Source organism: Vicia villosa, unplaced genomic scaffold, assembly GCF_029867415.1.
Source record: "Vicia villosa cultivar HV-30 ecotype Madison, WI unplaced genomic scaffold, Vvil1.0 ctg.004014F_1_1, whole genome shotgun sequence".
In the NCBI taxonomy this organism is placed as follows: domain Eukaryota; kingdom Viridiplantae; phylum Streptophyta; class Magnoliopsida; order Fabales; family Fabaceae; genus Vicia; species Vicia villosa.
In genome coordinates this window covers 152,673-167,014 of record NW_026706359.1, presented here as the reverse complement: position 1 = coordinate 167,014, position 14,342 = coordinate 152,673, and the positions used below count along the sequence as shown (strand labels likewise).

The following is a 14,342-nucleotide window of genomic DNA, read 5'->3' as shown; positions in this document are numbered from 1 at the left end:
CCCGGATCTGGCGAGGGAGAAACTCGTAGCATGCCTTCGAGCCAACGCAGACCTGTTCGCATGAAGCGCAACTGAAATGCCCGGACTCGACCCCGAGGTCGCCTGCCACCACCTCTCCATTGATCCAACCGCGAAGGAAGTAGTTCAACGTAAGCGTAGGCAATCTCCCGAGAAAGCGGAGGCTGTCGAGAAAGCTGTAAAAGACCTCCTAGAGGCAAATTTTATTTCCGAGGCCAAGTATTCAACTTGGCTCTCAAACGTTGTACTAGTTAAAAAATCTAATGGAAAATGGAGAATGTGCGTTGATTATATAGATGTTAATAGGGCTTGTCCCAAAGATGCTTACCCTTTGCCTAACATTGACAGACTGGTCGACAACTCGGCCGGTTATAAATTATTATCTTTTATGGATGCTTACTCATGTTACAATCAAATCCCCATGGCGAGGTGCGACAAGCAGTGCACGACGTTCATGACCGAGTCAGAGAACTATTACTACAACGTAATGCCCTTCAGACTCATAAATGCCGGAGCCACTTACCAGCGGATGATGAACAAGGTATTCCGAGGAGAGATCGGAGACACCCTCGAAGTGTACATGGACGACATGATCGTCAAATCCCGAGAAGACACCGACCACACCACACATCTCGAACAAGTATTCGAACAGGCCAGGACCTGCAAGATGCGTTTCAACCCAGAAAAATGTACCTTCGGCGTCCGGGCAAGAAAGTTCTTCGGTTTCTACCTGACCGAAAGAGGAATAGAAGCCAACCCGGATAAATGCCGAGCGTTCTCAGAACTCCCGACCACTAATAATAAGAAGTCAATCCAAGTGTTAAACGGGATGCTCACAGCGATGTCTCGGTTCGTCGCGAAATCCGCCCAACACGCTCTCCCATTTTTTAAACTTCTGCGCAAGGAAGCAACCTTCGAATGGTCCGAGGAGTGCGAACAAGCACTGTCTCACCTCAAACAAGTCCTCTCAAAACCACCCGTCCTGTCCTGGCCAGGGAACGACGAGATGCTATATCTCTACTTGGTCGTCTCGAACGAGGCAGTTAGCGCGGCCTTAATCTGAGAAGCTGAAGACGGGCAGAAGCCCATATATTTCACCAGCAAAGCCCTGCAAGGACCCGAAGTGCGGTATCAGCAAATCGAAAAAGTCGCCTTGGAACTGATAATCACCGCTCGAAGGTTAAGATACTATTTCCTCGCCCATAAGATCGTCGTCTGAATCGACCAACCAATCAAACAACTCCTCGGCTGACCAGACATGGCCGGGAAAATGCTAAAATGGTTGCTAGAACTATCCGAGTTCGACATCCAGTACGAAAGCAAGAAAGCCTTAAAAGCTCAAGCTCTGACCGATTTTGTGGCCGAAATGACATCGATCACCTCCTCTCCTCCCTCAGCCGAGAATAAATGGACCATCTACGTAGATGGCGCTTCCAGCAGCTCGGGAACCGGGGCCGGCGTCATCTTAGAAAATGATGAGGGACTCGTCATTAAAGTGTCCTTAGTATTATCATTTACCACTTCAAACAACCAGGCCGAATACGAGGCTTTCCTCACCGGTCTGCGACTTGCCGAGGACGTAGGCGCTCGGGAGGTAAAGATTCATACTGATTCCTAACTCGTCGAATCTCAAGTTAACGGCGGCTACTAGAACAAAAACGATACCCTCGTCGAGTACCTCGCGCTGGTCAAAGAAAAGATGAAAAACTTCATAAGAGCAGAAGTCAAGCACATACCCCCGGAGCATAATTCCCGAGCTGACGTCCTTTCCAAACTCGCGAGCACGAGGAAGAAAGGAGGGAACAAGTCAGAAATCCAGGAAATCCTCTCGAAACCAAGTGTGGACAAGAGTACCTCCCTAATGCAAGTGCTCGCCATTGGCGACAATCAATGCTGGATGACCCCGGTATACAATTTCCTCACCAAGGACGAACTACCAACGGACGCAAAGGAGGCCTCCACGATCAAAAGACGGGCCTGTTCATACGTCATCGTCGAGGACAAACTATACTGATGGGGATTTTCCATTCCCCTGCTCAAATGCGTCGACGCCTCCCAAGCGCTCGAAATACTGCAGGAACTTCACGAGGGGATCAACGGCCAACACCTCGGTGGTCGCTCATTGGAAAGAAAAGCTCTCAGATCCGGATACTATTGGCCGACCATGCAACAAGACGCTAAAGAACATATTCAGAAATGCGATAAATGTCAGCGTCATGCCGACATGCACCTAGCTCCCCCTCACAAGCTTAAATCCCTATCATCACCCTGGCCATTCTCCACTTGGGGAATGGATCTCCTCAGACCATTCCCGGTAGGGTCGTACCAAAAAAAATATCTGGTAGTCGCCGTATACAACTTCACTAAATGGATAGAAGCCTAAGCGCTCGCCAAAATTACTGCTCAAAACGTGCTCCGCTTCTACAAACGAAACGTGCTCGCTCGCTTCGGGGTACCTCAGGCAATAATAACCGACAACGATACCCAATTCATCGATAGAAAGTTCCAAGAGTTTGTGTCAACGCTTGGCACTAAGCAACACTTCCCTTCGGTAGAGCACCCCCAGACCAACGGACAAGCCGAAGCCGCGAATCGAGTCATCCTCCGAGGATTAAAACGAAGGCTCGGCGAAGCTACAAGGGCTTGGGTCGAGGAGCTGCACAACGTACTCTGGGCATACAGGACAACAGCGCACTCGAGCACTGGAGAAACTCCATTTAGATTAACTTACGGCACCGAGGCCGTTATCCCCGTGGAAATCCAAGAACCATCTCGTCGTACCGAGTTACCTCTCGAGGAGGAACTCAACGACGAAGCTATGAGGGAGGAACTCGATATGGTCTAGGAGATCCGAACAGGGTCCTCCCTCCGTGAAGCAAAGTTAAAGCAACAGATAGCACTGCGCCATAACGCCAAAGTCATCAAACGCGAGTTTGAAGTCGGAGCTCTAGTACTGCACAGGAACATGAAAGACTCGCGCGAAGGCAAATTTCCCCCAAACTGGGAAGGCCCATATCGAATTTACGATGAAATCGAGAATGGCGCCTACTACCTCGAGAACCTCCTCGGGGAAAAACTTGCTCGACCCTGGAATGCTGAAAAACTCAGACGATATTACATCTAAAAATCAGCTAACATCCCCCGAACACTAACCTCAAAAACAAGAAGTGATCGGACACGGACGCGCGTCATGGTACAGGCGCCAACGCTCCATGACAACGACAGTCGGAATTCCTTACCAAGGCATTGAACCAACCAGACGGGGAACCCTACACCTAGATCCACCGCAGTAGTACCTGCACGGCAGAACCCCAGCTCGCGATGGGATTGTTCACGCCACGAGCACTTGGCCCCAACCGCGGTCTCGTACTCGTTAATAGCGCACACCTGCTCTGCGTGCCCGGCGTGTACCCCACACGCCCGGAAGATCACCCTAGTTCGAGCACATTCCAATAACAAATACTCCTAAGTACGATAACATTCACACGTACTGACGACCATCAGTTATCAATAACAAATATTTCTAAGTGTAACAACAGTCGCACAGATTGTCGAGCACACCACAATCACAAGTATTTCTGAAACGTTAGGCTTTCTAAACACACAGAAGAAATTCGAACACAAGGAAAGATTGCAAAACAAGAATACATTTAAAAGTTAAAAAGCCCGACCAAATTGGCCGGTAATATTCAGAGATTACAAAACTTGACGGGCGCGCAGGCCACGAAATAAGCCGGGCAAAGCCCAATATCCAGAAAGAAAAAATAATATGGCACACAGGCCGAGCAAACACGGGCGTGCAGACCCAGAAGAGTAAAACCAACAAAATCATTCATCCTCGGTCGGAGAGTCGGGCACCAGCTGTCCACCCACGATCTTTGACGAGAGCCCGATGTTGTCTACCTTCAACTCCGGGTTCAGAAGCCTCAATTGCTCAACTGCCCGGTTGAACCCGACTTCAGCTATCTCAGCAAGATCGAGCTTGAGGCTATCAATCTTCTCGACAAACTCGGCCCTAGATTTCAGTCCAGCCACATCTCCAGACTCCTCCGCCGTCGGCGCCTAAGACAACTCGAGATCGGCAGACTTTTTCTTCGCCGCCTCCAGCTCTTCGTCCCTTTTCTTCAAAGCCTCCTCAACCTTCTTCTTCGTCCTTTCCCGAGCGGCTTCCATCTTGGCCACCTTGTCCTCGGCAGCCTTTTTGTCGGACTCCGCCTTCTTCAGCGTATCAACAGAAACGGTGCTCCCTCTGGCAAGCACCTGGGCCATCTCCACGACCCTCATAACAACGGCACTATCACTAGTAAGTTGTTTGAGGCGGGCAAGAGTATCCATCCCTTCTATTCGTCGGGCCTCATCCGAGGAGACCGACAGAGGATGCCGCTCAAAGTACTGTCCGTCTTTGAAGCAAGGAGGAAGCACGAACGCACGGTCAGGCCCCAAACTTGATGGTTCTTCCCGAGCCGTCTCTGCTTGGCGTTGCTTCTTCGGATTCCTCTCACCCTCCAAATTCACATGGGGAGAACCAGCCGATCCTGAGTTATCTCCCGAAGCCCATGTCCGATTTTTGTTCTTTGCTCGGAGCCTCCGGGCATCTTGGGTTATCTTCATGAGCTTGTCATCCTTCGTCGGCATGACACCTGAAAAACAAAACGGACAGGTTAGCAAGAAACATCAATTAAAAGACAAAAGTGAAACAACCTAAATACCACCTAGCAACGCCTTAATTTCCTCGGGCGTCTTGCACGACAGAATGGCTTTCGCGTTTATGGCCCGCGTCACGACCTTCGCCACACCCTCCTCGTCCAATATGGCTTGCCACTCCTCGTCACCCACTGAGCCATAGTAAAGCTCTCCACATACTTGCATAGAACCGCGTACGACGCTGCATCCTGCTCGTCCATCTCTTCGTCTTCCAAGGCATAGTGCTTGGGAGGGGCATTGAAATGACCCTTCCACCAAAAGAAGGGAAACATACTGCAGAGCTTCGTCTTCACTTCCTTGGCCTCGTCCCGCTCCGGGGTGCCATCCTCACCGCGCACCGTCACCAATTTGGAAAAAGAGGTGTACGCTGTCTGACTATGCAGACGAACGATATAGTAACGGTCCTTGAAGTCCTTGACCGAATCAACATACATTTTGAAGAGCTTTCGGTCGGCATTCTTGAAAGAGACCCAACTGAAGCGTCCGTCAGCCGATTGCCGTTGGACGCGGAAACAACGGCCGAACAAAGCGGTTGTAGCACCAATGCCCAAGTAATCACAGACGATCTCGAAAGCCCGCATAAAAGCAAAGGCGTTCGGATGCAGTTGGGACGGAGCGAAAGCAAGGCTGGCCAACAGAGAAATTTGGAAACTAGAGAAAGGTAGGCGAAACCCGAGCTCCTTGAACACATATTCATACATAGCAAAACTGTCCCCGGCAAAACGAGAACAAATCCGCTCGTCTACAGACGGACAACCAACTTGGAAATTTAACTCGTCGCTGGGCCCCCGTTCTTCAACCTATCTAAAACCCCCACTTAGAGACTCAGTGTATCGGGAAACCACGGTCATAGGCTCGTCGGTCACCCAATCAAAGTCAACTTCACAGTCATACTCGAATAGCGGAGTAGGGGGAACACCCTCCTCGGTGTCAGAAGGACCCCCTGCTATTCGTCCTCTTCTATCACAGAAATATGCGAGCTCTCAACCTCGATCACCTCGACCTCCGAGCTGCTTGCGGCCGTGTCCCGCGAAATAGACCACGAGCTGGACTCCGAACCAGATGCTGAACTAGATCCCGGACTAGATTCGCCTGCATGCAGAAGGAAAAAATTAATTCGATGGATCATCAGTCCACCCTTCCACCGCAACACAAGTGAAAGGGTAGAACGGAGAGCAGTAAAGCCCCCGGCTAAACCCCTCTTCAAGGACATTCTTGTCCACCAGCCGAGGACTCGCCCAAATTAAACTTGGCAAAAAATTAAACACAATGCACACCCGAGCCCTACGTAACATGATCGATGAAATTCTTAAATGCGCCGGGCATAATTATGAATAAGCCGAACTGGAACCGGTAGTTCCGAAGAAAAACACGAAGGCACCGACCAAACCCATGATTTTGCCGGGCCAAATCGTGAAGGTACCGGGCTGTAACGAAGAAATCAACTAACTAATGACTCATTCCCGGGCATCGCTTGAATAACCCGGGGAGATGATGAAGTCCTTGAATCTCACTAAGAAATCACCGACCTAGATGGTAAAAGCAGCGGGGAGGCATTCTGCAAACCCCCTAAAATCAACAAAAAAGCGCTTGAAATCACGAGGTAAAATCACAATCGTACCTGATGCTGACATGATTCTAGCAAACTGAGGCGTGATTCTTCAATGGACGTTGTTGAACAATGAAATTCTGGAAAATATCAATCTGGAGCCGAGCACGCAAACGGAGAGCGAAAAACCCCAAATGAGAGGGTTTAAGCCCTTTTATAGGGAAAATGCTCGGAATACGAAACGTCGCGTCGTCTGACACGTCCTCCCTAGGCGCCGCCATCTACCCCTAGGCAATCATTACTCTGTGCCACATCAGCAAGTGTTGAACACGCGCGGCTTCTCATCTTCCCCCATGAACGGCTCCATCCGAGCACAACCGATAAACGTGGACCAACTGAACATGGGCCGAGCATTAGCAAAGTCGAAGCTTCTTGCTCAAAAACTCTGACTTGGGGGGCTCCTGTTCTGGATTGGGCCAAGATTCAGTCCAATCTACTTTCGGCCACTTAACCTTAGAGGTCCAAACCATCCCTGAGCCCATAAGGAGCAAACAGTGCCCGGCTACTCGAGGACCCAACGACACTAGAGTAAGCTACTTGGTGCTCAGCATGAGTGCTCCCCGCAAGCACCCCACCTGACGAGGACCTGCCTCCTCACCTGAACCCGAGCATGTCAAAGCGCGCTCTCCGCGAGCACCTTCTCTGCCGAGGACCCTTCTCCTCGTAGGGTTCCTTCACATCCAACTCCCCAAATAATACGAGTCCACGTGGTCCCTAAAAGACCGCGTCTCCCTTAAACTTCGGAGTAGTTGACCAGGACGGAGAGCACTCACGCTTCTCCGATATTTCCGCCTATGAAACCTGGCAGTCTCCTAGTTGGGCCTGGAAATCTAGCCCAGTAGCGAGATCATGGCCCAGCGCTGGGGGCTATAAATACCCTCTTTCACTAGAGGGCCATGTATTCATTCTCTTCTAACCTTTAGCTCGTACTTGCACTCTCTTGCTCGTTTTCTCACTTTAGCATCAGAGAACCTTGCAGGTACACCCCCCTTCACTTCTCAAAGATCCAGTTCCGAGCAGGCCTTGACGATCCGTTTGATCAGATACGATTAGATACTAACTTCAGTGTGTAATTATCTATCATAAGTTAGATACTAGATTCAAAATACACACTTAGAATACATTGAGTAAGAAAGTTACTGTGACATAATCACAATAAAAAATGAGCCTGTATGATATAGTCCAAGATACACTAACAGCAGCATTTTAGTTTTTGCTGTTAAAGATTTTTTTAGGCATTTTTAAGCTTTATTTTTGCACATATATCACTGTTAGGTGAAAAAAATATGGTGTGTGATATCCTAACTTTTTTTTATAAGTTTTATAATATAAAAAATCACTTTTTTAAATTTAAAAAATAAATAGTAAATATAAACCGGGCCGGCCCGAAAAAGTAGAGGCCCGTAAAGGATCAGGCTTGGTCAATCAAATTGTGGCCCGTTTATAAACCAGGCTTTTTAGCCTGGCCCACATAAAGCCCGAGCCCGTTGCGGGCCGGGTAGCCCGTTTTGCCAGCTCTAATAGTGAAGATGCAAGTGCAACAACTCATAAAGTTGGTGATTACTTACACACAACAAAATTAACAAAAGGTCTAACCATGCAATCCAAGAAAAAAATGATGCCAAAAAAATTGAGAAATCTCAATCCTTAAAGGGGATAACAAAGATTAAGAGTGATAGGAGAAGAATAACAGTGATTCTAATTCTTTAATTGCTTGGAACAACTAAGAAAACAAAGCATCTATAAGAAAATAATAACAGGGCATTATTTCTGTACTTCGTATTAGTCCTTCTGTTAGTACAAGAGTTTATATTGGTTCTGTTGTCTGTTGTAAACAGAATGGCATAAGCCCAAATATAATAAATACCAAAATTAGCATTTCAAACACCACTAAAACAAAACATCACTCTTTTGACAGGTCATAAGAGAAAAACATTTGTCAGATGTGTTGTAACTAATTCCAATCATAAAGTACCATAAATTAGTACTATAATCCGTATTCAAAATATTGAAAATTCATACAAACCATTTTTCCCACTGCCATCAATTAACTATCAAAATATGTACTATTACATATCACAGCTTCAGAAACATGCATGCAAAAATGAAGCCCAAAAAAATGGAATTCGTCCGAGGATAAAAGCTATTTCACCCTTTCTCAAAGGAAAAATACCTTTACATCAAAGGAATATCGTTGAGACTGAAACCAAAAAAAAAAAACCAGCTAAAGTCTTGATGAGCAGCAATCTCTCGTATACTTGCTCAAAAACAGTGCCTTTTTAATTACCTATTGCAATGTAATATTGTCGGAGAGAAAAAACTGTCGCTTTTAACGCTTGCTTTTGAACTTTTAGAGGATGAAGGAGCCAAGAAGTTAAGAGAATCCAGAGAAGGGTTAGTTCACATGAGTGGATAAACAGTGGCTACAATCTACTCTCCACAAAATATCAAGTTGGAACATTCTCCACTGTTTGTGGAATCTCAAGCTTCGGCAAGAGCTCAGAGGCAACCTGGTCAAATGAAACAAAGTTGAGATGATTTCTGTTTCCTTTGATAATACTTGACAGACATGTTACTTCCTGATCTAACACTTTCTTTTCGAGAATTTCAGTCCAAAACTCATCATCTTCATTGAGGTTAGGTGATCTTAATATATTAACTACTTTTTCCAGTGATGCTACATTCCTACCAGCACCACAGCCCATGGCTGTTGCAGCACCTACTGCATTTGCAATTGCTAATGTATTAACCATCGGCAAATTATGTATGAAACCATATGCAATAGCAGCTACAAAACTGTCTCCACACCCAACAGAGTCAACAATGTTCACCTGATATAATTTATAAATTCAATTAGTTTGCACTCGAGTTATCACAAAAAAATAATGATTGTAAAAAAAATATCACATAATTTTAAGAGATATTATTGCAAGAGATACATACATAAATAAAAATACTTTGGACACAGAAAAAGTGACAAGTTATATTTGGAGCATATCAGACTCTCACTTGATAATTCCTTTGATATTAGGATGTTAGAAATGCAAGTTTAACTCATACAAATAAAAAGATATTTTAGTAGGAGAAACAGCGTTCAATTTTCACAAAGACTATGTTTTAAAATATAATTCTTTGTAATATGTGGTTATAGCTTTAATCGAGTACTTTTCATTAAATTGCCCCAAACTAAAATTTTCACCTATGAAATTCATAATACAAAGTATGCCAAAGCAAAGTTATGCAGAGAGGCAGTGTATAAATTGAGAAAATCATTATTCTCCATAATTGTAAAAATTTAATGGCAGCAACTAAGAGAGAACTCAGAATGAGAAGATACCTTGTATGCTGGTGCACACACTATACTGGATGTAGTTATTAAAATTGAACCCTTAAGACCCATTTTTACGATCACCCACTTTGTGCGGATCCCTCTTTTAAGCAGCTCTTGCCCAGCTAATATGGGATCTCCTATGCCAGTTAACGACTCAGCCTGTCATGCAAATCAAAAACATCAAAGAAGATATTAAATTGAAAATTATGTTGTAAAGCTACCAACACATTATAGATGTAAAAAACGGAAGCATTTTTAATTGCATCATATAACTATTAAGATTGTTAGCTCCAAATTTCACCCAGAGTCAAAACTCCAATAATATTTAGCTTAAGCAAGAAGCTAGATGACCAATGGACTTTTGAGCAAAGAACTAGATTCAGCATTATATTAAAAATGTGCGGAAAGGACTAGATTCAGCATTATATTAAAAATAATGTGGAGCAGAAACAAATGCTAGAAAAACTATAGAGAACAATACATCAATGAGGATTGAAGAGCTTTGATGGCGAGAAACAAATGTAGGGAAGCATTTTTATTATTTTCAACTTAAACCAATATAAAAACCTGTTTCTCTACTATCCAAGAATATCTCATTTGTTGAAAGGGCCATCCTTTGAGGCCCGTGGTGGTCAATTGGTTGGTCCAAAAGCTGCTTGCTATAATAGACAACCCACTAATAAAGGGGTACAGTAGGGAGAACAGGGAGTAGCAACAGAGGATTTGAGGATTCATGCGGGCATGCAGTAAAGGTTGTGGTCAGCTTCTAGAGGATACCATTGTAAGAAACTGCTTATGAATTCAGCAGACAACCTGCCACATCATGAATAAAAGCCCGAGTCCATTACTCAGTAAACCGTGGCTGACACAGCAGAAGAGTTTTAAGAAAAACTCAGTTTAAAGATTTTCCTTATATTCCATAGTTCCAATTGCTAGCTTCACATGATTTTGAGTAGCAATATCAAAACCCAAGTAAAGAATATAGAAATTTATACAATTTAATGGGCCAAATACACTAAATTTGACATCGTGAAAGAGTCCATAAATATGCAAGTACAAAAGTATATACAACATAGATAATAACTCATGCTAACAAACAAAACATGCCCAACTGTCCACACTTTAGAGGAACGGCTGAAACACTAAGATAAGGTTAATAGGGTTCTTCTAGACAGAAAATATAAATATGAAATCCTTAACAGTAGAACAAGAAAATGAAGAAAGATTAACATGGAGCACTGGCCATGCATCTGAAAGCAAAGTGCAAACAGAAATATGTTTCTCAAACAAGAGATAGAAAGAAAAATTCCATAGTTTATAAAACAAAGAACAGAGAACTTAAACAAAATACACCATAAATAGTAGAGAACAAGCCTAAAGCAAACAATTATAAGCAATCACAGTCCTATTAAGAATAGACGCAATATGAGGAGAGCTATAAATGAAACCTCGTCAGCCGTTAAGAGAAGAACATCACTCATTCTCAAAAACTGGTTAAGAGCTCTTTGTTCTTCTAGTGTCCCAGAGGAAAGACTCTTCCCGCGTGGCCCCGGATCAAAAAAGATTGATGTGCCAACTTCAACAGCACAGTCCACTACCGAGAGCAGTAAACCAGGAGATAGGTCATCAAAACCATATCCATTACAAAACAAAACCTTCGAATTTTCAATAGCTAATTTTGCTTCTCTAGAAATTTTGCTCAGCCAATTAAATGCAGGTTCCTTGCAAAAATCAGCTCGACTAGTATGAAAATAAAAAACTCAATTAGGTCATCGTAAACAAAATAAGAAGAGAAAAAAAATTTACAACAATTATAGTGACGATACAAATGAAAATAAATGATTTTACCTACAAAAATCATGTTTTTGCAAAGGATCAACAAGAACCCAACATACAAGTGTTTCATAAGAGTCACCAGAGGTACTCACAGTATCATCACCAGTACTTATCTCAACCATATCAATGCCCTCATCACGAAGCACATCGGATAAAAAGTTCCCATATATTTCATCACCCACATGACCAATTGATACACAGTCAAGTCCCAGCCTCGCAGCTGCTATAGCCATATTGCAGTTCCCACCAGCTTCCCAATTTTTCTACACCAAAAATGGTAATATAGCAATACATTTTCTAGAATTAATAGAAAAATCCAAAAAATGTAAATTAGGGTAAATAATGTGAATGGAAATGATAGAATGTACGAAACCTTGGGAGGTGGAGAGGAAGCCAAACGTTCCATAAAAGCTTTACGTTCGTGGAGAGACGGAGGAGGCAATTGCGGGACATTGAGAACAATATCAAGACAGAGATTACCCATAGTGGCAACATCAATGTTTTTGGATCCCACGCTTCTCAGCTTGGTCTCCGGCGGCGATGAAGACGAGACGGCGAGAGTGAGACCTTTGCAGGGGAGATTGAGAGAGAGGATTGGATGGAATTGGAATTTGGGTTTGGATTTGGATTGAAAGGAAGAGACATGGTGAAGATGATGGTGATGGTAGAAAGGGGATGGGGAATTTAGGGTTTTGGTGGTGGAGGGGAGTGGAAGAAGAGGCATTCAGCGAGTTTTTGGGTTTGAAATTGCAAGGTTGCAGTGAGTCAAGGAATGAGATTTTGTTTTCACGAAAGAGATAACTAAGTTAATTTCACATCAGAATGAATAAGCAAGGAATTGGGTGCTTGGAATCATAGTAGTGGAATGAAATCTCATTCTCATTCAATTAAATAACTAATTATTTAACTAATTCTTGCTTATATAGAACTAGTATTATTTTTGGATTGGATTGACAGCTTATGTTTTCATGAATGATATGTTAGCATACAAAAGAGTATGTCAAATTTGGTATAATTTATTTTTGAGTATTTTTGAAATAAGTATAAGTTGATGGATATAATAGAAGATATAAAATTAGAGAAGGAGCAATATCATATTAGATGTTCATGTAATGTTATATATGCGATCGACTTAGGTATTAGAATATGTTTGGATTGATGAAATGAAGTAGAATGGAATAGAACAAAATGATATAAATTTATGTTTCATTGTTTAAAAACGGATGGAATGGAGCGGAACCAGATGAAATGCATTTCAACCCATTTTATCACTTTCCATCATTTTTTATACTCATCTCTATTCTGTCATGAAATACCCAAACAATGGCATGCCAACTTTATTATATTCCGCTCTGCTCCGTTCCGCTCCATTACGCTCCACTTCATTCCGCTCCGTTCATGTCTTAGAGTAATAAGTAAAATGCACGAGAAATGATCATTTTACAAAGAAAATAATGGAGAAATGATTTTTTTTTCTTCTTTAAATTTCATTATGAATATAATAGGAGATATAAAATTAGAGAAGGAACAATACTATATCCAACTTTTATATTTTAATGTCACATATGAGATCAACTTAGGTCTTAGAGTAATAAGTATTCAAATGTAAGAAGTGTGATCATTTTACCGGAAAAAAAAAGAGGAATAATTGTTTTTCCCTAAATTTCACTATTAATAACACCTTTTTTAAAAGATTTTTTTTTGAAAAATATTTATTAGGGTTTGAAATTTTCTTGGGAAATAAAAAAACCGTGATATTTATTGGGTCTGTTAGTCTAATATTTGTAAAACAAAAGAGGAGTGTGACCTATGGATTAGAGATTTGAGACTTGTTAAGATAGCTTTATCATGTAAGTGGAAGTGAAGAGAAATTTTATGACCACACACTTTATATAGAGAATGGTCTTTTTTTGCTAGATATCATAGTCAATTCACCCAATCTTAGACTGGTAGTCGTTTTGGGGTTATCCTACCTAGTGGAATTAGGTTTCTCTATTAGTTTATTATACTAACTTAATCTTAGCGTGATTTTTGAAGGCAATGAAGAGGATGATTGGAAACAAACTATTGACCTCCTCTGGTTTGATGCTTAGGTATGTGGGAAAGTTGTACATCAATGTTACTCTAGGTTTTGTTAATTTCAAATTAACAACTTTTGAATGTTGCTAGATTAGCTTAATGGGTTGGTGATGTAACACCCCGATATCCGCTGCACGCATCAACCGTGTCGGCCAACCGAGCATGTTACCGGCTTAATCAATAATCCCCCCTAGGTCCGCTTATCGGCTGCCCAGGAAATATTGTTTTTGCCTCCCGCAGGAATCGAACCATGTACCTAGGGGATAAGTACATATTCATAGCAATTCCTGCTACCACTTGAGCTAGTAGCTCAAGTGGTAGCAGGAATTGCTATGAATATGTACTTATCCCCTAGGTACATGGTTCGATTCCTGCGGGAGGCAAAAACAATATTTCCTGGGCAGCCGATAAGCGGACCTAGGGGGGATTATTGATTAAGCCGGTAACATGCTCGGTTGGCCGACACGGTTGATGCGTGCAGCGGATATCGGGGTGTTACATTAAAAGGCGCCTTTTAATGTAACACCCTGGATTTCCGCTTACCCCGCAGGGCTTCCGGCCTACCAAGCATGTCACCAGCTTAATCAATAATCCCCCCTAGGTCCGCTTATCGGCTGCCCAGGAAATATTGTTTTTGCCTCCCGCAGGAATCGAACCATGTACCTAGGGGATAAGTACATATTCATAGCAATTCCTGCTACCACTTGAGCTACTAGCTCAATTGGTAGCAGGAATTGCTATGAATATGTACTTAACCCCTAGGTA

The 14,342-nt window shown here is 43.1% G+C and overlaps 1 protein-coding gene across 1 annotated transcript; it reads right to left on the bottom strand.

Annotated features, from left to right (window-relative positions):
- Positions 1-8,303: 8,303 nt before the first annotated feature.
- Positions 8,304-12,411, bottom strand: LOC131641752 (fructokinase-1-like). Its single transcript, XM_058912056.1, has 5 exons — positions 11,872-12,411; positions 11,511-11,761; positions 11,111-11,402; positions 9,669-9,821; positions 8,304-9,162 (listed from the first exon to the last, which is right to left on the bottom strand). Exons 1-5 carry the CDS (start codon positions 12,220-12,222, stop codon positions 8,779-8,781), a joined length of 1,431 nt encoding a protein of 476 aa, XP_058768039.1. The 5' UTR covers positions 12,223-12,411; the 3' UTR covers positions 8,304-8,778.
- Positions 12,412-14,342: the final 1,931 nt, after the last annotated feature.